The following is a 26,493-nucleotide window of genomic DNA, read 5'->3' on the forward strand; positions in this document are numbered from 1 at the left end:
ATTACAATAAAATTCAGTGCAAGTTGCTTAAAATCACAGTATTGTGGATTGACACCAGTCAATTAGGGTTAATCTGTTAGATATTTTCTGGATTGGACTACGTATGAATGAGACAACACAGACAATTTGTTAAAGTATGATATGTATGTACACTGCTCAAAAAAATAAAGGGAACACTTAAACAACACAATATAACTCCAAGTAAATCAAACTTCTGTGAAATCAAACTGTCCACTTAGGAAGCAACACTGACAATCAATTTCACAGCTGTTGTGCAAATGTAGTGTCCAGAGGCTGGAGGCGCTACCAGGAGACAGGCCAGTACACCAGGAGACGTGGAGGAGGCCGTAGGAGGGCAACAACCCAGCAGCAGGACCGCTACCTCCGCCTTTGTGCAAGAAGGAACAGGAGGAGCTCTGCCAGAGCCCTGCAGAATGACCTCCAGCAGGCCACAAATGTGCATGTGTCTGCACAAACGGTTAGAAACCGACTCCATGAGGATGGTATGAGGGCCCGACATCCACAGATGGGGGTTGTGCTCACAGCCCAACACCGTGCAGGACGCTTGGCATTTGCCAGAGAACACCAGGATTGGCAAATTGGCCACTGGCGCCCTGTGATCTTCACAGATGAAAGCAGGTTCACACTGAGCACTTATGAAAGACGTGACAGAGTCTGGAGACGCTGTGGAGAGCGATCTGCTGCCTGCAACATCCCTCAGCATGACCGGTTTGGCAGTGGGTCAGTAATGGTGTGGGGTGGCATTTCTTTGGAGGGCCGCACAGCCCTCCATGTGCTCGCCAGAGGTAGCCTGACTGCCATTAGGTACCGAGATGAGATCCTCAGACCCCTTGTGAGACCATATGCTGGTGCAGTTGGCCCTGGGTTCCTCCTAATGCAGGACAATGCTAGACCTCATGTGGCTGGAGTGTCAGCAGTTCCTGCAAGATGAAGGCATTGAAGCTATGGACTGTTCCCCAGACCTGAATCAGATTGAGCACATCTGGGACATCATGTCTCGCTCCATCCACCAACGCCACGTTGCACCACAGACTGTCCAGGGGTTGGCGGATGCTTTAGTCCAGGTCTGGGAGGAGATCCCTCAGGAGACCATCCGCCACCTCATCAGGAGCATGCCCAGGTGTTGTAGGGAGGTCATACAGGCACGTGGAGGCCACACACACTACTGAGCCTCATTTTGACTTGTTTTAAGGACATTACATCAAAGTTGGATCAGCCTGTCGTGTGTTTTTCCACTTCAATTTTGTGTGTGACTCCAAATCCAGGCCTCCACTGGTTAATAAATTTGCTTTCCATTGATGATTTTTGTGTGATTTTGTTGTCAGCACATTCAACTTTGTACAGAACAAAGTATTCAATGAGAATATTTCATTCATTCAGATCTAGGATGTGTTATTTGACTGTTCCCTTTATTTTTTTGAGCAGTGTATATATATATAATATATATATATACACACACACACACATACACACATACATACATACACACACACACACACACACACACACACACACACACACACACACACACACATACATACACACACACACACCCCCCAATCAGACATAACATTATGACCACCTCCTTGTTTCTACACTCATTGTCCATTTCATCAGCTCCACTTACTACATACGTGCACAATTACAGACTGTAGTCCATCTGTTGGGAGTTTTAAAACACTGTCCACTCACTGTCCACTCTATTAGACACTCCTACCTTCTCAGTCCACCTTGTAGATGTAAAGTCAGAGACAACAGCTCATCTGCTGCTGCACAGTTTGTGTTGGTCATCGTCTAGTCCTTCATCAGCGGTCACAGGACGCTGCCCACAGGACGCTGCCCACAGGACGCTGTTGGCTGGCTATTTTTAGTTGGTGGACTATTCTCAGTCCAGCAGCGACAATGAGGTGTTTAAAAACTCCACTCAGACCAGCACAACACACACTAACACACCACCACCACGTCAGTGTTACTGCAGTGCTGAGAATGATCCACCACCCAAACAGTACCTGCTCTGTGAGGGTCCATGGGGGTCCTGACCACTGAAGAACAGGGTAACAGAGTATCAGAGAAACAGATGGACTACAGTCTGTAACTGTAGAACTACAGAGAGCAGCTATACAGTAAGTGGAGCTGATAAAATGGACAATGAGGGTAGAAACTAGGAGGTGGTCAGAATGTTATTCCTATTTTGTGTGTGTGTGTGTGTGTGTGTGTGTGTGCGCATATATGCACACACACACACACACACACACACACACACACACACACACACACACACACACACAGGGATATGTGGCTTTCGGGTGAAATTTCAGGATGAACCTAAAATGCAACCTAAGAAGGAGTTTAACGGCGAGGTGGTGGAATTACAGTGTGGGCACGTGTGTCCAGTCAATAGAGAACTGCCCAACACTCTGCATGAACAGCACAGGCCTCATTTCATCTTCTTGGATGACGACGCTCCAGCTCATCGAGGGTGCATCATTAGGGAACGGCTGCTGGAGACTGGGGCAACACAAATGGAGCGGCCTGCACTTTCTCCAGACCTCAATCCCATAGAAAACCTATGGGATCAGCTGAGTCGCCGTGTAGAGGCTCATATCTCTGTGTCCCTGAACCTCAATGACCTGAGGGCCGCCCTTCAATAAGAGTGGGATGCCGCGCCTCAGCAGACGACGAGTCGACTTGTGAACAGTGAGACGTCGCTGTCAAGCTGTAATTGATGCTCAAGGGCACATGACGAGTTACTGAGACACTGAGATTTTCTGTTGGGGTAAACCCACCACTGTTGTTGGCTTTTGTTTCAATAAATTGTTTGAGATGAGGAAATCACCGCTGCATGCTTCTACTGAAACGCCCTACTTTCATGATATAATATCACTGTAGTTTGAACGTTTTATCTTTTGCATAAATTTCACCCAAAAGCCAAAAATCCCTAACTTTTTGTGAGTAGTGGGTCAATTATTTATATATTTATATATATATATATATATATATATATATATATATATATATATATATATATATATATATATAAAACTTTGTTGTGAATTGTTTAGTTTCTTGTCCCTTTTGCACCTGATTTACTACATTTACACTATGCTTTTATGATTTTTAAAATGTTTTCTATAATTTTACACTTTTATAATTTTTAAGAACTTCTATTTAACTACATCACAGCACTTTGCATGATTAAACTTCTCCTATGCTATTAAAATCCTATCAACCAAGTCAGAGAGTCATATATGACATACATCTGAACCTACTGAAGCATACAGGTCAAAGAGGATGTGGGATGCCACTGTTTTAACCATGGAGTGAATTCAAGGACAGTAGGTAGTTAATCCCTAGTTTCCAGCTGGCTCTGGAATGCTATTATTCCTCCCTGGAAACGTTCTTCATTATAGCCGATGACATGGCTGATCGATCTGCCCTCCGCTAAGCTGCATGATTAAAAGAGCTGTGAAACTAATTTGGCTTTACAACAAAACCCTCTAAATTAGGCCACCCTCCTACATACCCTTGATCTTCAAGGTTCCTCCAAGGCTAATGGTTTCCCTGCTCTTCAAACCAAGACAAAGATGTTATCTGAAAGACCTTGCAAGTAGTCTTTCCCACATGAGAGAAGACGGATAGCTCAGCTAATTAAAGACAATTGCAGATACTTCTCTCTAATAAACAAGACTGAACAATAATTACTTTCCACTAAATTTCTCACCTCTGTGAACATAAATGCCTGGACTCTCAGAAGATAAGCAGGCCCTTACCGAGAGTGTCCTTGAGGTTTTTCACCAGAGAGCCTTTCTTCAGGCTGTTCTTGCGCTCCACATAGTTGGAAGGTACGTAGCCCGTTCTGTTGGATGCATTCCGGACCCTCCACCATGTTTTGGAGTCATCCAGGAGCCACAGCCGCTCATTCTTCCGGATGTCAAGTTCTTGGTCCTGCTGTGCAGTGTAGTCCCACTTGGCGATAACAATCACCTCTTCTGACATCTTTCATGGAGTCACTCTGGAATGGCAGCGAGAAAGGTGGTTAGCTTGGGCGAGCCTGTGAGGCCTCTTACCAAGGTTCGGCATTACCAACTGCCCGGTGCGCTTGGACACAACATTAAACATTTTTGCCAGTAAAAATGCAGAGCCTGTGGATTTTTCTTGCAAATGTACAAACAACATTCACCATTAACAACAAAACACTTTTCACCCTAAGAAAAGAGCCAGAGCTCGTTTGGAGACTGAACCAAGTCTCCAAGCATTTCTTCAAAGCCCGTCGCAACTGCTGACTTATTAAAATATGGTTTTACGGCCCTTTATGGGAGCGAGCATCACAGCATGCTTGTAAATACAATGTACATGTTGGGTCAGGTGCCCATTGCTTGCCAGCCTCCTGAACCATTTTGACCACCACTGAGCTTCACACTGCACAACACTGCGCAAACCTCACCCTCAGGAACTGACCTTCCCGATGCAGCTGCTGCATAAACTCAAACTACCTAATTAACTGCTGCTCCACCTGTTTTTCCCCGTTTTGTATTCTAATATTTTATTCTAAAGCCGTTTACCATCTGGTGTCGACCAGAGGAGAATGAGTCTTGGTTTCTTCTTCTTGCTCTTAGGGAGTTTTTCCTTGCCACTGGCGACGCTCATGTGGGCTCGAATAGGGATTCTTATATAAAGCTGCTTTGTGACAACACCTGATGTAAAAAGTGCTACATAAACAAAATTCGACTTTACTTGCCATCTGGCAACGACACAAGCCTGGGTAACCCCCTGTCAGTGGGCAAAGGCCACAGTTTCTGGCAATACAGTCTTGGAAGTGACCTCTGTGTGATCAAGAAACATCATCTCCCAGTTGCCCTGCGTTTTGGCTGCAACTTCACACAGCCACCCAATGGTTTCCCTCGCCCACCATCAGCTTGTGAGGCTTCTGCCTTTTCCACTCATCTTAAATACGGTGAATTATTTAACAGTCGTGCTGTTTGCACACAGAGAGCGAGAGAGGGAAAGCAACAGCACTAGCATGAGTATGAAAAAGCTGGACTCAAACTAAAGCAAGGAATCAAACCTCAGAGGGTCATATGTAAAACAGCAGACACGGAAGCCTGGGGAAAGACAAAGCCACAGAACACAAACAGAACGAAAGGAGAAAGAACAGATCAGAGGGAAAACTGCAGAAAGACCAAAACAGAAAGCTTTGCCCTTGAGAAGAATAGGCTGATGTGCAAAAGGCTGGTTGGTGGAGAAGAGGCATCAATGCGTGATGGAGCAGTGACAGTCCACTTCCTGCCTCAGGGACGCCTCAACCAAGTCACTGCCCAATTGCACTGACAGGCAGCATATGTGCTGCGTGCGTGCCAGACACAGAGCTGTAGTGGCTACGGTGGGCACTGCAGGGTCTCCCAGGGGACGAACATCACGCGAGTCATGATACTGCACACAAATGATGGCCACTTCACAGTCCAACTGCCCCTCCGCTCTTCCCTCCAACACGCCTCCTTTTCTCTGTCTTTTCACACCAGCCGGCTCCATCAATGACGTCGGCACAGTGGATAAAGTGCCCATCACAGGAAAGGAGGTCAGCATGGCACAAATATAATGGTGGTAACGACATGACGTAAGCCTTGAAGAGCAGAACTGGCACCCTGTAAAACACTGCTGGCTGAGTCAAATTACGGCAGCTTTGCTTACACACGCAGTGCGTCCCAATTCAGGGGCTGCATCCTTCGAAGGATGAGGTCTACGAAGGCAGCTTAGACCCACAAAGGCTGAACCGAAATGAGACGGTGTGGACGGTGTACGATGGACTCACAGCCCCTAGTCGCTCCAGTCAAGCTCTTTTAAAGTTCTTTAAAGATGGAGCCAGAAACATTTGCATGGTTAGCCATGCCCATCAGTTTAAACGCAATACTTCATTTAACCTCTTCAACTCCTCGAGACAACCGGTGGTTCCTAAACACGCTTCATGTTCTTCATAACGTTCATATTCCATAAGCTCCATTCAGAAGCTGGGCGTCGTGTGAGGCTGTAGTTCTTCTCTCCAGTCTAATAGACGGTGACGTCATTTTAAACCCTTATAATAAAAGAAGCTGAACTTTGTTTTTCTACTGAAAGTCGACCCGTTTTTCCCCAAATCTGGGCTCTAAACTATAAACAGACGGCGTCTCTTCAGTGATCTGCTCTGGAAACATCACTTTTAGAAAATAACACAAAGAGCGTCTGAGATTTTTGGCTTTCAGCAGTAAATTGTAAGCGTGTAGTGATATGTGGAGATCAGAAAACATGTTCTGTTCATTTGAGAGGAGATTTTTAAATAAATGAATGAATAATTAAAAATGTACATTTATTTCATGCAGTTACTGAATAATTTGCCTTACGACTTGGTCATGTAAATTCAGACGGACAAACCAAAACACACCCAGGTGAATAACTAAGAGAAAGGAAAAATGAAAGAAGAACAAATATGAAAATACTACATAGATGTAAACATGATCAGTCATGCAACGAAGGCTGGCTGATATGCATGGCTGCAAATTGCTTGTACAGGGCATCAAGTTACACCCTTGAGCCCCTTGGTTCCCTCTTTCCTCCTCTACTGCAGAACTACACAGTATGGACAAGACACCATACCGGGGTAATGAACATGTGATATGTATTGCAATAGTACTAAAACTGTTCAAGCTCTGACGGGTAAACATCGGCAGTACTTTAACAGAAACTTTATATTTTGAATCACATAAACCCTTGAATTCATCCAAGAACTGTAACCCATGCATGGCTGATCAGGCTCACAGCAAATAACCCATTACTAGCTTGAGGCTGATGAGCACATTGTAAAGGATGACACTGATAACGATTAGCAGGCGATACATTGCGCAGCTGAAGCGCCTCTTGCCTCCTTTATACAGGCACGTTTCCCGGTTCAGGCAGCAGTCACCCGAATCGCCCCGACAGCTGGAAAACACGATCGAGTTGAGGGCACAAGAGAGCACTTTAGCTTACACAAACAGGGGTCCCACGCTATCTCATCAGCATGTGCCAGGAGCTGACGACACCGAGCCCTCGGGGGCCCCTTTCGCCAGATACCAGCTCACACTTATTTGCTTTCAGCTGTGGTGAAAATGGCTCTACCGGCCAGATGTAGGAGAGACTGGGGTCGGCCGAGGCAGCATTAATTCTCTCTTACGTTTCCCCCCGTGGAGCTGAACTAACAGAGGATAAATGCTAAAACCAGACAGACACTGTATACTAAATAATTAAAAAGTTAAAAAGTGGGTTAACTCCTGACTATTAGAAACGTTACATACACACACACACACACACACACACACACACACAGAGATCAAGCATAACACTCTGACCACCTCCTTGTTTCTACGCTCATTGTCCACTTTATCAGCTCCACTTACTGTATAGCTGCACTCTGTAGTTCTACAGTTACAGACTGTAGTCCATCTGTTTCTCTGATGCTCTGTTACCCTGTTATTCAGTGGTCAGGACCCCCATGGACAGAGCAGGCTGGTGTGTTAGTCTGTGTTGGGCTGGTATGAGTGGATCAGACACAGTTTTTAAACACTGTGTCCACTCACTGTCCACTCTATTAGACACTCCTACCTTGTCAGTCCACCTTGTAGATGTAAAGTCAGAGACGACAGCTCATCTGCTGCTGCACAGTTTGTGTTGGTCATCGTCTAGTCCTTCATCAGCGGTCACAGGACGCTGTTGGCTGGCTATTTTTAGTTGGTGGACTATTCTCAGTCCAGCAGCGACAATGAGGTGTTTAAAAACTCCACTCAGACCAGCACAACACACACTAACACACCACCACCACGTCAGTGTTACTGCAGTGCTGAGAATGATCCACCACCCAAACAGTACCTGCTCTGTGAGGGTCCATGGGGGTCCTGACCACTGAAGAACAGGGTAACAGAGTATCAGAGAAACAGATGGACTACAGTCTGTAACTGTAGAACTACAGAGTGCAGCTATACAGTAAGTGGAGCTGATAAAGTGGACAGTGAGTGTAGAAACGAGGAGGTGGTCAGAATGTGACGCCTGATCGGTGCGAGGCATTTAGCTCGGCAGCTCAGCGTCAACTCAACTAATCAACCTCACTCCACCCTACGAGCCCACACCTTCTGAAAAGGAGAGCCAAACTGGACAAAATGTGATGGAAAGCCTAAAAGTTTAAAACAGATGAGAAAGTGAGCTTTACTGTTTTAATTACTCCACTCTGAGAAGTGCCATGTGTGCTGCTGTGTGTGTGAACAGCAGGCAAATCTCACTCGCGAGACAGAACGAGGGGGATAATCAAGCGTCTGTTACTCGCAGCCGCTCCCAGATAAAATGTCTGTAGATCTGTAACACACATACAGAATGATAATACTCAGACACACTAATCCTCGTCTTCATCATCATCATCCCCATCTGAATAACATAATGCCTTGAGTACTTCTGCCTGATGACATGACAAGAGCTGCGATAGTGGATTTGCAGTTCGAAACAATTTGTGGCAGCACTTCTAAATCTCAGTGTAATCGGCTGTAATTTAGGAAAGAAGAGCAGAAAACTACCTGTGTGTGTGCTGAAGGGAACTGCTGGGGCTCCTCAGTCTCAGCCGTCTGTGTGTGTGTGTCTGTGTGTGTGTGTGTGTGTGTGTGTGTGTGTGTGTGTGTGTGTGTGAGAAGGATGAGAAAAGAATTAGTCGTGCTCTATTTAACAAAACCCGGCAGACAGCTCAGGTGTGCTCGAAGCTCTAGCGCTTCTGCTCTGATCAAAGATTTAAATACGCGCACAAGCAAAACACAAAAAAGCAACAAGCAACAATCAAAGTCAATCGATTCTACAGAAAAAGGTGTGTTTTGTTAAATCCTTGTGTGGTGTTGATGCGTTTGATGCTTTTAAATCAATACAGCCATAATAATTTATGTAAAAATACCAAATATTTAAAATACCACAAGTGTCAAAAATGGGTCTCACGGACCTGAACACCACACAAGGGTTAATATTGTAGGGTTGTAATATTCCACTGAACATCATCTTGAGCATCTGAATATTCTATAAGAATAAGGAACGCTCAAGACGTGTTTCACTCTAAATTACTGCAGTTTTATTTATTTTAGAACAATTTCATCTTAGTCATTATTATAACTAAGAATTTTTGTTAACAAAACCTGACAAGGACATAAAAACAAACATAAAACACTGCCCAATCTGGCAACCCTGGCCGAGTTGTTGTGTCTGTTTGAACACATTAGTGTTCAGTAATGCAAAAGAAGCCGCATCCTTTCAACCACACCGCCACACTGAAACCAACGTTTCTTTCAACTCGTCAGTGAGTCGGTCTTGCTCCGCGCAGTTTGAACCAGTTTCTTTCTGCTTCGGTTTCTCTTGCTTTCTTTAGATGCCACTGCTCACTACTGGTGACTTGCATTCAGCGTCATAAACAAAACTTCATTTCCCGTCAGCTTGATGAAAACCATCATCTTCTTTGCATAAGAGAGTTTAGTTACCTGCACAGATGCACACTGTTATAATACGATGCTTCATGGATCACGTTTTATGTCCATTGTGCCCTTTGGTGCGCACGATCATTCTGACCGGCTGTGATGGCTGTAAAGACAAAAATGGTCTAAATGGTGGAAACTGATTAGACAATCAACTGAATTTTAATCGCTAAGCCTAACGGGCTGCAGAAATGATCTATAACCTCCACTAATTGGAAGTTAGGCCAAGTTTCAATTCAAGTAGGGGAGAGAATATGTAGTGTTTTTCTGCCACAGCTGAAGAGGTCCTGATTATTTTGGGTGGTGGGGTAAGATTGTGTGTGTGTGTGTGTGTGTGTGTGTGTGTGTGTGTGTGTGTGTGTGTGTGTGTGTGTATCCTGGTCTCTGGATACTAGTGGTGTCAGTTTTCAGTGTGCCGTTGGCCAGGCTGAGCCATGTGACTGGAGCCTCTTGTGACCCAGTTGCTGGGAAAGGCTTGACCCGGAGGGGAAGAAGAGAAGAGGGCAGGAACGAGGGAGTGAGAAAGAGAGCGAGACAGAAAGAGCAGCGGAGAGTCTTAGGGAGCAAAGAGAGATGGATGCGACACACAGGAAGCCAGAGACGTGACCCGGGTGATCCTGAGGGAGGGACAGAGAAGGAGGACGAGGGAAGGAATGAGAGTGTCACACACTGCGAACATCTTAACCTTTAAAAAAAAAAAACAAATAAAAACAAATTAAACATTTTATCAAAGGCAAAGAATAACTTTAATAATTTACTTTCAGGTTCTGTCCACGTCGACCCACTGGCACAAGTCGAGAGCGAAGAAAAAGCCGTACGAAAAGCAGCAAAGAAGGGACAACGAAAAGGATAAAAGGTGCTATTAACAGTTCCCCACTCTTCAGCCAGCTTCTCCACTGACATCACTTAAAAACACAAAGCAATACCCAACAGAAGAGAAAGGACCAGCAACTACATTACTGCCAGCAAGATCTGGATCTATAAAGACCAATGCATTCCAAGAGATCGCATGACCAAGTTCGGCAAAAATACATCATGATACCCACAGATGTTTTCACTATACATTACGCTTGACATCATGTTGAAACTACCAACCGGAAGACCGACGATTCCCAATGGGGAGAACACCGGATTTAGGGGCTTGTCGAGGGCTGGAGGTTAGGGAACCAGACTTGTGACTGGAAGGCTGGTTTGCTCCCCAGAGCTGACAGGACATGACTGAAGTGCCCTTGAGCAAAGCACCTAACCCCCAACTGCTCCCCAGGCGCTGTGGATAGGGCTGCCCACCGCTCTGGGCAAGTGAGCTCACTGCCCCCTAGTATGTGCGTGCATTCAATTTCCCCATTGTGGGATTTATAAAGATTCACTTACTTAATTATTCCCTAAAAAGATTTTTGTAGTTATGCCTGCTGGTCTGGCTACATATATAAATACTTTACTTTTAATAAAGTAATAATAAACATACATATACACTCATTAAAACCTCATGAGGATGCAGTTACAGCTTTGTATTTACACTGTTTAATACACTGAGAATAATCATGTTATCATATTTCCCACCCCTGGACACACACACACAAAAAAAGGGGGCATCCTCCCACTTCCTAAGCGGAATGTAAGGCAGGTTGTCACTCGTCTGTAAATACAGCTTCATCCTATACAGCTTAGCTTCTGTATGCAAACAGCCAGTGTGGTAGGAGCCCCTTCCCCATCAAGGCCTCAGCGGCGAGGAGCTGATAACCCAGACAAACCACACCAGCCCAGAAGGTCGATCAGTGGGACCCTCAGAGGTAAGAAAATTTAGCGTAATGGATAATAAACCAAGCCACCATGACAAAAACAGTGTCACCCAACATCAACCAGATAAATAACAAACGCATAAAAACGAGCGTGAAGCAAATCAAATGAAAACTGCCATCACCTCTGCTGCCTATTTAGCGAATCTGCCATGAGAAATGAGAAAATCCTTCCTGATTGCACCTTTAATGAGTCGCTAGTCAAAATGTTCGCAGTCTCCCTGCCAGGTGGTGCAATAATAGCAAGGCAGCGAGGCAGGAAATGTTTTTCTCCCTGCTGAGACCCGAGTTTGCCAGCTCACTGAATTTCACACTACATTTCATTCGGCTTCAAATCCTCAAGTGCCATCTGTAGCCTGGAAACAACGGCCAACACCATCGCTGGTGACTGCTCATCGTGTGTGTGTGTGTGTGTGTGTGTGTGTGTGTGTGTGTGTGTGTGTGTGTGTGTGTACGCTTCTGTCCAGCCACAACAAGCGTACACACAATGCCCAGAGTGCAGCAGGTCAGCAGGACCAAATTCTGTGGGGGGACCGGTATTTAAAAATTACAAAAGACCAATGAACCTCTTTGGGCCTCAACGCACGATTCAGGTTCACTCACCGACCCCTGAGCCGACGTCATTGTCCGGTTACCACAGAATGGTCAATGCCGCCACTCAGAGCAGTGATGAATGTCCATCACACTGGCATATTCTTGGAATGGAATGCCTGCGTGGTAGAAAACAGTAAAATTCCTGCGCTGAAGCTCTTGGGACAGAGCCCGGTGACCTTGAGGGACTTCACATCTCTTAAACAGACCTGGCTCTGTCTCCCTCTCTCTCTGCTTCCGATACACCACGGAGTAAACGTTCTCTTTCCCGTTCGACTTGCCTGGCCATTTTAATCTCCCCATCGCTGCTGGTTTGGACTGCAAATCCCACAGGTCCCAGTTGGAGTATCATCCCTTTGCAATGGTCTAAGATGCAAAGCTTCCCAACATTAAAACCCCAAAAACATCTCTGGTCCATAAACTGAGAAAAATCTAAACTAGCTCTGAAACCAGGGCTGGCAGAGTTCATGTATTAATGATAAATGAACATCGCCGCAGATTATTTTTTAAATGCTGTTCACCTTTCAAACCACTCATGGTACATATATACACACACACACACACACACACACACACACACTATATATACACAGAAATGTATAAACTAAAACGTGTGTCTACACCACATGTAGTACATTGCACCATTAATGCTACCTCAATAATGAGAAGTTTCATTAAGGGCTGTGATTAAATTACCTCACGCACTCTCAGCACAGTGACGTAATTAGAGAGACAGGTGGGTAATTAAATTCACAAGAGCTTCTCTGCACTGGGGTCGAGCCCTTAAGTAACTCAGCTATTCATCTAAACGGCCAATTACAAAAACACAGACCAACGTGCCGCTCAGAAGCTCTCAACAACTCGAACCTGAGCTACCAGCTTGTGAAAATACTCTTACTCTCAGTGTTGTGTGGAAACTGTGAGGCATTAACGGCTACGGTCACAACAAGCCCGAACAACGCTGAAGAACTTTATGAGGAATTAAACACACGGCAATTCTGAGGTGAGGAGTTATGAGAACATCCACTTGTTGGTTGGAACGTTCAGCAAAGGTTTCTCTCCCTGGACATCAGTGATGAGCTGGAAACTGTTCACCCACAGGAATAACGTAACTGATCTTCAGGTTCACGTGAGCCATGCATGATGAAAATAATCTTACTGAATTATTTAAAGTAATTCTATTTTGTCCACTAATACCTCATTTCCAAAAAAGTTGGGATGCTGTGCAAAACGTAAATAAAAAGCAAAAATTAATGATTTGCAAATCATTTAAACCCTATATTTGATTGAAATTTGCACAAAGATAACTTACCAAATGCTGAAACTGAGAAATGTTATTGTTTGTTATATTGTTTAAGTCCATTTTGAATTTCATGTCAACAACACGTTCCAAAAAAAGGCTGGTAAATTTGTGTAATGCTTAAAAAATAAATAAAATAAATAAAATAAAACACCTGGTAGTTAATTGGCAACAGGTTAGTAACATGATTGGGTATAAAAGAGCATCTCCAAGAGGCGGAGTCCTTCAGAAGATGAGGAGGGGGTCACTCAGTGAAATTTAAAATGGACTGAGGGAAGTGGAAAAGTCTCCTGTGGTCCAGCGAATCAACATTTGAAATTCTTTTCGGAAATCATGGAAACAGGTTTTTAACGCAGCGCCGCCTGAGGGGTCGAAGGTCACGGGCATTCAGTGTTAGTTTTCTGCCTTGCTGCTTACTTGCAGAGATTTCTCCAGATTCTCTGGATCTTTTGATGATATTATGGACTGTAGATGATGAAATCCCTAAATTCCTTGCAGTTGCATGCTGAGAAACGTTGATCTTAAACTGTTGGACTATTTGCTCACGCAGTTGTTCAAAGTGGTGAACCTCGCCCGTCCCTGCTTGTGAACGACTGAGCATTTCAGGGATGCTCCCTTTACACCCAATCATGACCCTGTTTCCAGTTAACCTGTTCACCTGTGGAATGTTCCAAACAGGTGTTTTTTGAGCATTCCTCAACTTTCCCAGTCTTTTGTTGCCCCTGTCCCAACTTCTTTGGAACGTGTTGCAGGCATCAAATTCAAAATGAGTGAATATTTGAAAAAAAAAAAAACAATAAAGTTTACCTGTTTGAACATTAAATATCTCGTCTTTGTAGTGTATTCAATAGATTATAGGTTGAAAAGGATTTGCAAATCATCGTATTCTGTTTTTATTTATGTTTTACACAACGTCCCAACTTCATTGTAATTGGGGTTGTAGATCACAATTAGCTGTTTTAATAGTTTTAACAGCCCTAATTAAACAAAAGGTCCAAGAGAGAAAAGGTCAAGTTGTACAGAGAGACAGGGGCAAAGCAGGAGAGCTCGACTGATCCAGTTACTGCACTGTGCTTGTCATCTAATCCTAAAAGACTTCATTCCAGACTTTGTTTCTTTGTAATTGTGTAGTTTTATACAACTGATGAAGAACAGTACATTATGTCAGGCGAACAGGGAGATATTTTGAACTAAAAAGAGTTTTTTCATGACAGCTTGTGCCTTAATCTACACAGGCTTGCACTGGCATGCGGAGGAAGAGAGCTGATGTGGGGCTCAGAAGCGAAGACAATGCTTCAGCTTGGTATTCTAGTCACATGCAGCTGTCAGGAGAATCAATTTCTGTTTGCCTTCAGCAGCAAACTCCTCTTTTCCTGTTGTTCACCACAGACATAAATACGTCAGTCAGTCACTTTGCCTGTCTGCATCTACACACACCTCTTTAACTGCTTCTATTTGGGCACAGCTCTCACTGCTGACAAACACGGGTCAAAGGGGCTTCTGTGGATATTCCATTTATTCGCCATAACAACCGTATAACATCATCGCCCCCTTAATAACCCTGTCTTAATATATTAAAATTAGTCTGCTGAATGAAGAAGGACTGCATTTTAAGTATGATTAAGCATTCAGACAAGCTGGACACAGCATTACTGCGCACAGAGAAGGCATTCATGGAGAGCATGCTGTGTCCAAAGTAAACTACAGCTACCGCTCTGCCCCCCGTCCCACCCGGACAGAGTCGTTTACTGCAGCCCACACTGTCCAAGCTCACATTAGAGCGTGACTGAGGCGAAAACTCACGAGCTTCACAACCTAAACCGACAGAAAAGAAACGAACACAGTCTGAGCATCAACTCCACTCATCAGAATCCACACGCTGATATGACAGAAGGCAGATATTCACAAATGACCCTCTAATGAAGGCAAACACCGCTCAGGCATAACATTATGACCACCTCCTTGTTTCCCCACAGGACGCTGCTGGATGTTTTTGGTTGGTGGACTATTCTCAGTCCAGCAGCGGCACTGAGGTGTTTAAAAACTCCAGCAGTACTGCTGTGTCTGATCCACTCCGACCAGCGCAACACACCACCACCACGTCAGTGTTACTGCAGTACTGAGAATGACCCACCACCGAAATAGCACCTGCTCTGTGAGGGTCCATGGGGGTCCTGACCACTGAAGAACAGGGTAACAGAGTATCAGAGAAACAGATGGACTACAGTCTGTAACTGTAGAACTACAGAGACCAGCTATACAGTAAGTGGAGCTGATAAAGTGGACAGTGAGCGTAGAAACGAGGAGGTGGTCAGAATGCGACGCCTGATCGGTGCATTTTTTAAAGGGCCCATACACTTTTTGTATTTTATTTTTTTCAAAAATAGCCCTAACTAATGTTTACATGACATTTTCAAACTCTCTTTACAGCTTAAACAGGCTGTTTATTTTCCCCAGATCAACTTGATCAAAATGCTCAAAAGGTTCCTGTCAGAACAGAAGTGACCCGATTATTCTCAAACAGACCCAGATCAACCCAGTAATGTTCAACTAAACCCTAATCCTCAATCTCCCACCAGGGCAGCGCAATGTGCCCCCAGTTCACAAAACACACAGCAATGGGAGCAGGACAAACCCCCATCAGGCCTCAAGATCATTCAGGAACAGTCATGTAAGGATACTCGATGTAGAGATTGACGAGAGCAAGTGGTTTGGGTTTGAAGAAAGTCTCAGAGCCAAAACACAACTTGGCGCAAAAGCGTGTCCTGAACACATTCTCTACAAATCAGAACCTGCACATTCGAGCTCCCCGGCCTAAAGCCTCAAATCAGACCCGCATGATAACGTCATTAAAGAGATGCCAAAACTGCCGCGAGTGATGAGCGACAAAAGCCACCGGCGACACATATGGCAGTAACTGCTTGTACCATCGAATCAGTGTCATTTTAGTAGATGTGTGTATGTAAAGTCTTTCCTAAAAATACAAGCGATCCACTGCCGCCTGCAGTGCCACAGCAGCGAAGCGGAGTGAAAGGGCAGCCGAGCGTTTCATCTGCAACAGAAGCGGACAGTAACAAACCATCCATAGTCTTAAAAGAATGAAATAAAACACAGTGCCGGAAAAATCTAAACTAGGAAGCCTTTAAAAGGACTTTGCTTTTATTTGACAAATTATTGGACGGATTAAGCTTCAATTCACGCACTATTACTGTTTGTGTTGGCTTCTGCATCCGTTTCAATTATGAACAGTTAGGAACTTTAATTAACACAAACAAGCGGCTGCTATTATTTTTGCTATCATTACCTGTAAATCTGTTGAAGTATCCTGGAATGTCCTTCCTACTTCCAGAAGAATCAGCAGATCAGTGCTGCTACTAATACTACTGCTGCTAATAATAATAATAATAATAATAATAATAATAATAACAACGCTTTTTCCTTGATGAGGAAGCTGTGATTGCAGTATACAGTCATCTTTAACTTGGCCACGAAAGCCAAATGAATCTAGTAATATTGAAGGCAAGTCTGAATGTCCTACAGTAGCTGTGTCCCAATTCAGAGGCTGCATCCTTCGAAGGACATGGTCTAGGAAGTCTGTGTAGATCCATCAAACCTGAACTGAAATGAGATGATCTTCTGTTTCTGTCACAGCACCACTGTTCCTGCCCTTACCGGTGCGTCATGACTCGCCGCTCTGGTCAAGTTATTTTAAAGGACTTTGTGTTTTTATTAGTGCTGGAGATCTTCAACAACACGTTAGCTTAAGTTTTGCTTCAGACTACATTGTTTTTAACTTTGGTATCCTTGGCGATTCGACGCTGCCATGTTCTCGAATCCTCGCCAGCATGCAATGAAAGTTGGATGGCTAAGAATCCACCCGATGAAAAAGGACAAGTTTCTTGGCTTCAGATGAAGGAGCCTTCGAAATGGGACAGCCTTGTCGCGGCTACTGTGATGCAAATAAGCCTTCCGCCACTTCGAACGCAGCCTCATGTCTGTGGCCACTTAGTATAGCCTGACTGTAGAATGTCCAAGAAAGTGCTTTAAAAAGCCTGAAACCTGCCAGCAGCATGGATACACAGTGACCCCTTCCCTCCAAAGCATGTTCAACCAGTGCAGCTCAACAGCCAGGTCTCTACATCGATCTGATCTACAATCAGTACAATGGATGTGGTATTAATGCAGGATATAACATCACCCGTTATGTTTAAAAGTTCAATTATGTTCAAGTGTGAGAATCTTATTAAATTTATCATGAATCTCGCTATGATTTGAATTACATACTTAAAAAAATACGGAGGTAAATTTGTCACTAAAATATCTATTATACTGCAGCTTTCCACTTAATCTAATCCAATTTTGGTTTTAATTGAGGAAACAAGTTTAATCAAATACTCATGACAGCCTTAAAACGTTTCAGTACTTTATCCAGAACGTTCAGCCTCCGGTTAGCATCATGGAGCCATTAACCGTTAAGCCACTGTCCCTTGCTTGCCCTATCTGCTCATTTCCATGCCTTTGATCTGAAGCTCCTCAGAAGTGTCAGAGTTTCAGTCATCAAGACGGTCACTACCTTCAATATTAAACACCTCACGCTGGCCGGGACACAGACACACTCACTTCGCACTGACCTTTCAGTCACCCATACTCCGCTGGAGCCCATCAACCGGAGATTGACCCAACAGACTCTTGGGTAATTTCACATGGACCATCCATCAGCTCCCAGAAAATCATAGTCCAGGCTGCTAATTCTGCTGTAAAAAGACATCAAAGGAACCACTCATGGGCTCCCCGAGGCTCTTGTACACTTAGCGATGAGGAACACACTCAAAACTTGCGTATTACAAGCAAAGACAAACCCAAAGTTCAACCCCATTTCCATAAAGGTTGGGATGCTGTGCAAAATGTAAATAAAAACAAAATGCAATTATGTGAAAATCATTTAAACCCTGTATTTCATTGAAAGTGGTGCAAGGACAACATAAATTTTGAAACTGAGAAATTGTTTTTTGAAAAGTTGTGTAATGCTTAAAATGCTTAAATGTAAATGTTTTTAATTAATGCTTAAAAAAACCCACCTGGTTGTGCCCTATTTACGGAGAACTCGAACACAATGTGGGTGATGGGTCCAGCTGTGAACCACTGGAACTTCAGCATCGCTCATGTGACGCTGATGAAGACTAAACTGAAAGGCGAAAAGCGTTCGCTGGCCATCATGATTGTTTACCTCTGGACGATCCACGTGACGCTCTGCTCTTTTGTGCAGGTGGGTCGGTTTAGGAGCCGATCCGTTTAGACTGATGCTGAATACAGATCACATTTAAAAGATCATTTGAACAGTCAAACCAATGAAATTCAGGAAATCGGATTTGCTGGGAAAATCAGATTTGGGCCACTTTTACCTGCTGTGTAAACGCAGCCAAAGCAACAAAAGGTCACTTCCTGGGAGAGTTGGCACAGCAACAGGACCGCTGGTGTCCCAGCACAATAAACCCAGCAACAGCGATTTGCATAAGAGCTGCGCGTTAGGAAAACAAGGATCCTGGCAGCCGCCTTGTTAAACAGAAACTGGGCATTGTTCGCACGTTCTGCACAGCGTGACCAACACTGCCCATGCACTTTTAATGTAACGTCACCACGCGTAAGGAGCAAGCGGTCAAAAATAAGCGACTTCAGTACAAATGAAAATCTCGTTAGCATCAAATTATATACAATGTCCCAGGAATAGTATAACAATTACAGGAAAACTGTCTTCTGAAGTGACATTTAAAAACAAGCTGGCTAAAAAAAACGCATTATCTATCTGAATCACAGGCCATGGCACAAATTTGCTTAGCCTCCGGGCTGAAGGGACTTATGAACTGATGCTTTTTCCACAGATAAATTGGAGCCTTTCAGCACAGCGTGCTGCAAAACATGCCACACGATGTTCTCATAACGGCTGCTAAGCTTGCGCAAATATTCCATTTGTATCAAATTGAATAAAATGACATTTCTAAAGGTTTAAAACATGAAACTGCTGAAACATGCAGATAAATTCCCAAGAACTTCCAGCACTGGAGGCTTTTTGAACACTGGGGCCGTCAGCTGGTTTAAGAACACATTCATCTATTTTTGTACAACACCCAATATCTCGTCTTTATAAACTACAGAGGGCAGCGGCTGTGGAAGTGGAGGAACGCTACACTCTCCGACTCGTACAGGTGGCTGCAGTGTGTAGCAGCGCTAAGCAAACATGATTATTATCTTGGTTACGTATAATATTAACTTCCCTGACATCTCAATCACATCAGGCATGCATTTCCGCCTATTAGAGATGCGCCAACATGAGAATTCCGGGCCGATATACGTATCAGTCATTGCCGATACTGATGCACAAATTTATACATCTGGATTAACTTTACAGAGAAACTTTAAGAGGAACTCCATCGATTTATTTACACCTAAATCATCTAAATGATTTTCAGTGGGTGACGAAGTACACAAACCATGGAGTTGAGTTAAAGTCGAGACCCCCAAGGTAAAATATTCCTCCAGTAAAAGTAGAAGTTCCTCCCTTTAGACCTCCACTGGAGTAAAAGTACTAAAGTATTTCCCTTCAAATGTACTTAAGTATAAAGTAAAAGTACTAAAAGAGTAATTCTGGCTCTGATGTCCTGTTATCATTTTTATAACCAGACTGGCTTCATGAACTCATTTCAGGTGAAAGTCCTCCAGCGTCTCTCTTGGTAAACCAGTCTTTTAATAGAACGTCATTAATTAGTGACGCTGACGTCTATTAAAATGATCAGAAGCACAAAACACTGAAGGTAAACAGTTTCCATCAGGGAGAACCGAGTGGCTCTGAAATCACTTTTTACACACAAGCAAAGTTTCAGTTCAAGATTTATTTACAACTTAGTTCCAAGTTTAAGTTGAATAAAAACTGGCTTTAAACTCAGGATCACAGATGAGCTCCTTTACTATGTTGATCTGTAGGCGTCTGTTCATAAACATAAACCAGCCCAAACTCATTTACTATAAAATGAAATGGTGTTTGTAGAAATTCAGAAAAAAGCCGCGTCAGTCTCGACTGCATATGTGGACATATTTCTATATTGAGCTCTATTTACACAAAGTTAGGTTAGTTCATCATTTATGTTGAACAGACTCTCCCAAAGTTTTACGCTGCTGCGCTGACGTTGAACCGCGTGCTGCACTGGGTCGGTATGACCAACAGGTCAAAACCAGCTCTAAACAAAGTGACCGCTGGGCCCTGATTGGTGCTCTGGCTTTGCGCTTCTTTCGTTTTGACATGTTACGTTTTTATACACACAGAAACCAAAAGGAACGACAGATTTCTCAAAATGTAGGAGGAAAAAGTCGGATATTAGACTCTGAAATGTAGTGGAGTGAAAGGAAAAAGTTGCCCAGAGCGGAAAAACTTTAGTATTTTTGGTGTATCTGTACTGAAGTACAGAAACTAATTACATTTACTCAGATACTCAGTTACTGTCCACCACTTCCAATTTTCAGCCTTGTCCCTCACAGACAGAGATTTCTCCAGATTTTAATAATAAAATCTTTTAATAATATTTTGTACCGTAGACGATGAAAAAGTTCTTTGCTATTTCACGTTGAGAAACGTTCTTCTTGAATCGCTGCTCTATTCGATGGTGCAGTCTTTGAGTGGTGAACCCCTCCTTATCTTTACTTCTGAGAGACTCCGCCTCTCGGAGATGCTCTTTGTCTACCTAGTACTGTTACTGACCTGTTGTCAATCAACCACCAGGTGTTTTTTTTTTTTAAAGCATTACACAAATGTACCAGCCCTTTGTTTCCTCAGTCCCAACTTTTTTTTGAACACGTTGGCATCAAATTCAAAAAGGGCTTCAATAAAAAAATAAAAATTCAAGTTTCAACATTTGATCTGTTGTCTTTGCACCATTTCCGATAAATTATAGGGTTTAAATGATTTGCACATCACTGCATTTTGCTTTTTTTTAACATTTTGCACAGCATCCCAGCTTTTTTTTCCAGCCTGCCATTAAAAAGCAAGGACTATAAAAAAGTTCGTTTAAGAATTGGTACAAAATGGTCAAGGCATCAATACTGAGATCAGTGTAGAAAGAGATACGCAGAACACCCTGTCAAAGCAGGCACTGCATCCATTAATAAAAAAGGAGTTGAGCAGGGTAAACGACAGGGTCGGTATGAAGACAGTACATCATATTTCAGTGACTCTTTATCCTCAGACACATTTTTCAAAGCAGAGAAACTCTTTGGGATTTGGCGCCGTTTAAACTTTACCGTCCTGAACGACCCAGCACTATAAACGCTCCCAACACACAAAGAGGAACGTCAGGTTTAAACGGCGGAAAATAAATCTGTCAAACTTTAGTTATGAGGCTCTTTCGTGAGAAATCCTGCATCTTTCCAGACGGAATATGACAGCTGACATATCAGAATGACTACAGAGCCCTGCAGCGTGTGTGTGTGTGCGAGCAAGAGCGAGTCGAGTGTGTACTCTTCTCTGCAGCGTAGTCTCTCTGGGTTAGCTCTGGCAGGTGGCAGAGGGCATGGGCCAAACGAGGGCAGCGGTGGCAGGAGTGGGCTGAGCCGCGGCCTCAGGGGACAGTTTGATGCCTCTGGTTTGGACATCCGCATTAGAGGGTCAGAGACACTGCTGGCTGTATGTGCTGGGGCTGAAAGATTCACCGTTTTTATAGCGAAATCGCAATATAGGACAATAAAGGGCTGGAATTTTTTTAATTATAGCGTACACATAAAAAATGGTTCTTCAAGGTTCTTGAAAAACATGGTTCTTCAGTAAAGACAGACAACCACTTTATAGCGAGTGTCTTTGCATGCTTAAATGGTTCTTCGCATGGTGAACCTGTTCTTCTGATTGGAGGAAAATGTGTTGTAAGGTTCTACGCAGCACCAAAAAGGGCTCTGGCTATTGTTACAGTTCCAAGTTAATAACAATAGAAGAACCATTTTCACAAATATGCTGTATACGACAATATACAACTCAATGTCCATAAACCTAAAGAACAATTTCATCATGCAAACAACATTAAGCAGGTAAGTGAGGCTTTTTTTACCCGATTTTCTCCCCAGTTTAGTCGTCTAGTTAGGATTCCCCTAATCACACGATACTACCAGCGCTAGGAGGGTGAAGGCAGCACAGGCTTCCTCTGAGACCTGCCAAACCAGCCAGCGCTTCTTTTCGAACTGCCGCTCATGCAACGTCACAGGACAGCCGAACGAGCTCGGAGGAAAGCGCCAACCGCCAGATCTGTTCCATCAACTAACAGACGCCTGCGCTGACTGGTGGGTGGAGAAGGGGGGCCGTCCTACCCACCCAGAGAGAGCGAGGCCAGTTGTGCTCTCTTGGACTCCCGGCTACGGACGGCTGTAGCGTCACCAGGGATCGGACTCGCGACCTCCTGATGACGGGGCCAGCGCTTAGACGGTAGTTATCTTTACTAAAGAACCCTTGAAGTACCGTCTTTTGTAAAGTGTGTACATCAGCAGAAATGTGTTAAGATGGTTAATTAAACCTAATAAGAGTTTCTGAACTGCCTGCATGTGAGTTACACCAATCAGAGGCAACCAAACCTCCACGTGTTGTGACATCACAACTACAACTTGCTTGCAGTTTGGCACACTGCACTCGGGGTCAAGCCTCAAGCCAAAAAAGGTGGATATTCTGGTCTTTTTGGCCAAATTTAATTGGGCCTGAATCTCGTTCAGGATGGTCAATTTTCTGGTCACTTGCTCGAAGACAAGTTACCGTTGAATCCTGCTCTAATCAATTACGGATCGTTTTATTGTATTTGACCCTTTTTGGATTTTATTTTTTAATGAATCACATTAAAATGGAATTCACATTATCCAACAAATAATTGGTCACAAACAATCTTTCACTACATCACATCAAAAGAACAGTTTAAAAAAAGTCAAAACAAAAGTTTAAAGAATCCGAACCAAATGAACCAAAGAAGTAGCCGTGGCCGATTAACGTGCACTTTTCACGTCTCGAGCCCAGCTGTCAGTCAGTGAAGCTTCATGATGTCTCTTTCACTGCTGGCGAAGATGAAGCTGAACTTCTGGGAGTGACTGGCGTTCGTTGGCGGTCGTGATTGTTTACCTCTGGATGGGGCGCATTGAGCAAAAGACAATCCGAACAGCCAAAAAAATAAAGAAAACTCGGATGTGTTGAGAAAATCAGACTCAGGCCACATTTACTGCTGTATGAATGTAGCCTAACCGCCTCATCAGTGTGAAATATCAGTAACGGAGCCCCTGTTAGTGCTGCCACAGTAAGATCAAACCCCACCTCCCGCACTCTCTTACACACTTGTTGCGCTTATGTTCTGCATTCGTCTCCCAGCACTAAACAAATGATTTAACTTAAACTGCATGACTTACGTCAAAGCACCGAAATCACTTCTCATTTGTCGCTTGATCCATTGCGCTCTCAAGGCCCGACAGGCTGTCCGACGGCGGGCTTGCACACTCGAGCGCAGAGTGATCCATCAGCAGTCCACAGCTCTCTCTGTACAGGCCGCACAAAGTATTAATCAAGCCAGAGTGACTCGGTAAAAGAGTGAAGAGATCACCCACAGCAGGGTCCACGGGGCCCCCTGAGGCAGGACCTCGCACAGGAAGAGGAAATGAAGCAGGGGAAAGGTTATACTAACAGCTGGACGGAGCTTTCCAGGGGTCCGGTGCTTCTCTCCCACACTGAGCAGCAACCCAGTACTGCATAGTAATCGCTAGATAATAGGAGATGGGCAGGCGGCGTGTGTGTATGTATGATTTGAAGTGTTATACATGATATACTTGTAGGGTGTCCCAATTTTTGTTGACAAAGAGGGGCAGGGCGAGGGATGGGGACATAAGACCCTCTAAGACCAGATATATATATATATATATATATATATATATGGGGATATAAGACCGGTTGGCTGTTTATACCAGCTGGAAATGCACGGCTGCAATATTTGTTACAGTCATAATTTAAGGAAGAAAACATTATTTGTAGTTGTCTGGTGACGAGTGCTAAACGGTTTAGTTTCTCAACAACAGCAGATTAAGACAAACAGCAAATATTAGCTGGCTCGGTACGTCAGTGATGGATCACACCGCCTTACTGCCGTCACTCCTACCTCATCCATGTCGGAGCAGATCACAGTATTCAGACACCAGCTAGCAGACGGCTGGACTTCTCTATTGTATCGTAGTAGTCTGAGGGGTGAACCGCAACGTACCTGACGCTCACTGCGTAAAGCATCAACTGCAGTGTGAAGTTCTCACCAGACAAACTGAGCCCTCCTTTTAGGTATGTTCACGATGAGGTCGGTGCTTTTGTGTTTGTTTGATCTATAGTAACATCATTTCGCTGTGTTGTGCGAGTGACTGAGCGCTGCTTCAAGTTATCCAGCTCCTAAAACGCTCTCCCGCTCTCCAACGCCTCACAGCTTCCTCGGTTTACTTTAGTTCAAATCAGGGCTGTAATTTGCAAGAACCCACTTCTTTTCTTCTATATTTGACGACTAATTTCACTCGGACGGCCCCGCCCTCTAATCATGTCAAAAAACTTGGATGTGTGCCCTCTTGTGGTGACAGCCGAGTAGTGTCGCTTTCCTCGCAGTAGAAAACGCCACCAGGGTGTCGCGAGAATGTGGAAGTGTGAGAACGGTGTTAGAATCCACCTAAAGCTATAACACCCAGGAGCCCTCGTTCTCTCTACAGGGCAGGACTACTTCTCCTGAAGATCTACTGCAGTGCTGGTAAATTACTAACGTCTTCCAGCCTGTGTAAAATTGGGCAGTCAGCAATTTCCAGATGTGTTCAGCTACTCAAGCAAGCTGCATGAACAGCAGATCTAAAAAGATCCACTGGCCGGCTTTACACCTCAGAAAAAGCCTTCGTGCCTTAAACGAATACTTCGGCACTTTCAACAGGATCTCCATCCGCCGCATCTGCAACGCATGGCCAACTACCAGACAATTTAAGTCAGGGAGTGTCTGCACTAACGCCATGTGCTTTGTCAACGATGCAAGATGTGACAAAAATCGAGAATTACAAAAGACACAGACCTTCGATGTTTCAGACTCCAGGTTTGGAGCCGCTGCACTGTACAGTTCAGTGTTTCTCTCTGCTGTTCACACCTCGTTCAGCTCCAGAAGGGATTAATTAGATAATAATATCAGGTATTTTAATCAGGGAAGCCACAGTTATGCAGGGCAGGGGTTTCAGGACTGGAGCTGAACTCTGAACTAACTGCACCAGCAAACTTACAGAACCATGTCTGTCGAGACACGACATCGTTTTCCGTCCCGCAACATTCAGTCTGATATTTAACGTTTATGTTTCTCCATTCAAACGTCATTTAAATCAGAGACAGAGAGTAAAGTTATCCCGGCGGTCTGCAGCTCCGTTAGGGGGCGACTGTTCATCTCTCGGCTGATAACATTAACTAAAGCTATCTATTGTTCACATCTGTGTTAATGAGCTGATCTATGCATGATCAGAGTTTTTTCTCTTCTTTACGAAACACCATGGGGTCCTTTGCCCACCCTGACGGGAAGAGTAGGTGGGCTTCTGTGCTTTTAAGTGCTGTGAGAGACGATCAGAAATAAGGAAAACACAAATTTGGTAGGTTTCTGCCAGTTTAAGTGAGACCAGGAGTTCAGTGGGAAACTGTATGAATATCACAGCCTATTTTATCGACTTTTTCAAGGTCGCATTTTTTCCCTCCATCAAAGTAAAGGGAGTCATTTTAACCATCTTTCACCTCTAATTAGGTTTGTGCGAAGCAGCAAAGCCAGAAATTCAACACAAAAGGGCAGTCATGGGCTGGAGGTTAGGGAACTGGCCCTGTGACCGGAGGGTCGCCAGTTTGATCCCCAAAGCTTACAGCACATGACTGAGGTGTCCTTGAGCAAGACACCTAACCCCCAACTGCTCGCCAGGCGCTACGGACAGGGCTGCCCACCGCTCTGGGCAAGTGTGCTCACTGCCCCCTAGTGTGTTTATTCACTAGTGTGTAGTGAATGGGTGGGTTGAATGCGGAGGTGAAATTACCCCGTTTTGGGACTTAATTAACTTAAAAATCACTGCCTGAACCCCGAGGATAACAAAGGATAGAGAACGCTCTACTTCCAAACACTTGCAACAGAAAACAACGGGCTGGAGCTTCAGGATGTGTCCACTGTAATCCACCATATGCTAAAGATGCAGCAGAGCTGAAAGTTCCTGCTTGTTCCTTTGGCATTCCCAGATGTACTGG

General features: G+C 44.1%; 1 protein-coding gene across 4 annotated transcripts in view; it reads right to left on the reverse strand.

Annotated features, from left to right (window-relative positions):
* Window positions 1-26,493, reverse strand: part of nck2b (NCK adaptor protein 2b) — a 61,741-nt gene that overhangs the window by 16,693 nt on the left and 18,555 nt on the right. For 3 of the 4 annotated variants that reach the window (XM_017714910.2, XM_017714911.2, XM_037536335.1), the window contains exon 2: window positions 3,792-4,033. In XM_017714910.2, coding sequence (XP_017570399.1) covers window positions 3,792-4,017 — 226 coding nt within the window. In that variant the 5' untranslated portion in view covers window positions 4,018-4,033. Of the gene's footprint in view, window positions 1-3,791; window positions 4,034-23,627; window positions 23,763-26,493 lie in introns of those variants that run through there. The other variant, XM_017714913.2, reaches the window with a different exon arrangement.

The sequence above is a fragment of the Pygocentrus nattereri genome, chromosome 30 (genome assembly GCF_015220715.1).
Source record: "Pygocentrus nattereri isolate fPygNat1 chromosome 30, fPygNat1.pri, whole genome shotgun sequence".
Lineage (NCBI taxonomy): Eukaryota > Metazoa > Chordata > Actinopteri > Characiformes > Serrasalmidae > Pygocentrus > Pygocentrus nattereri.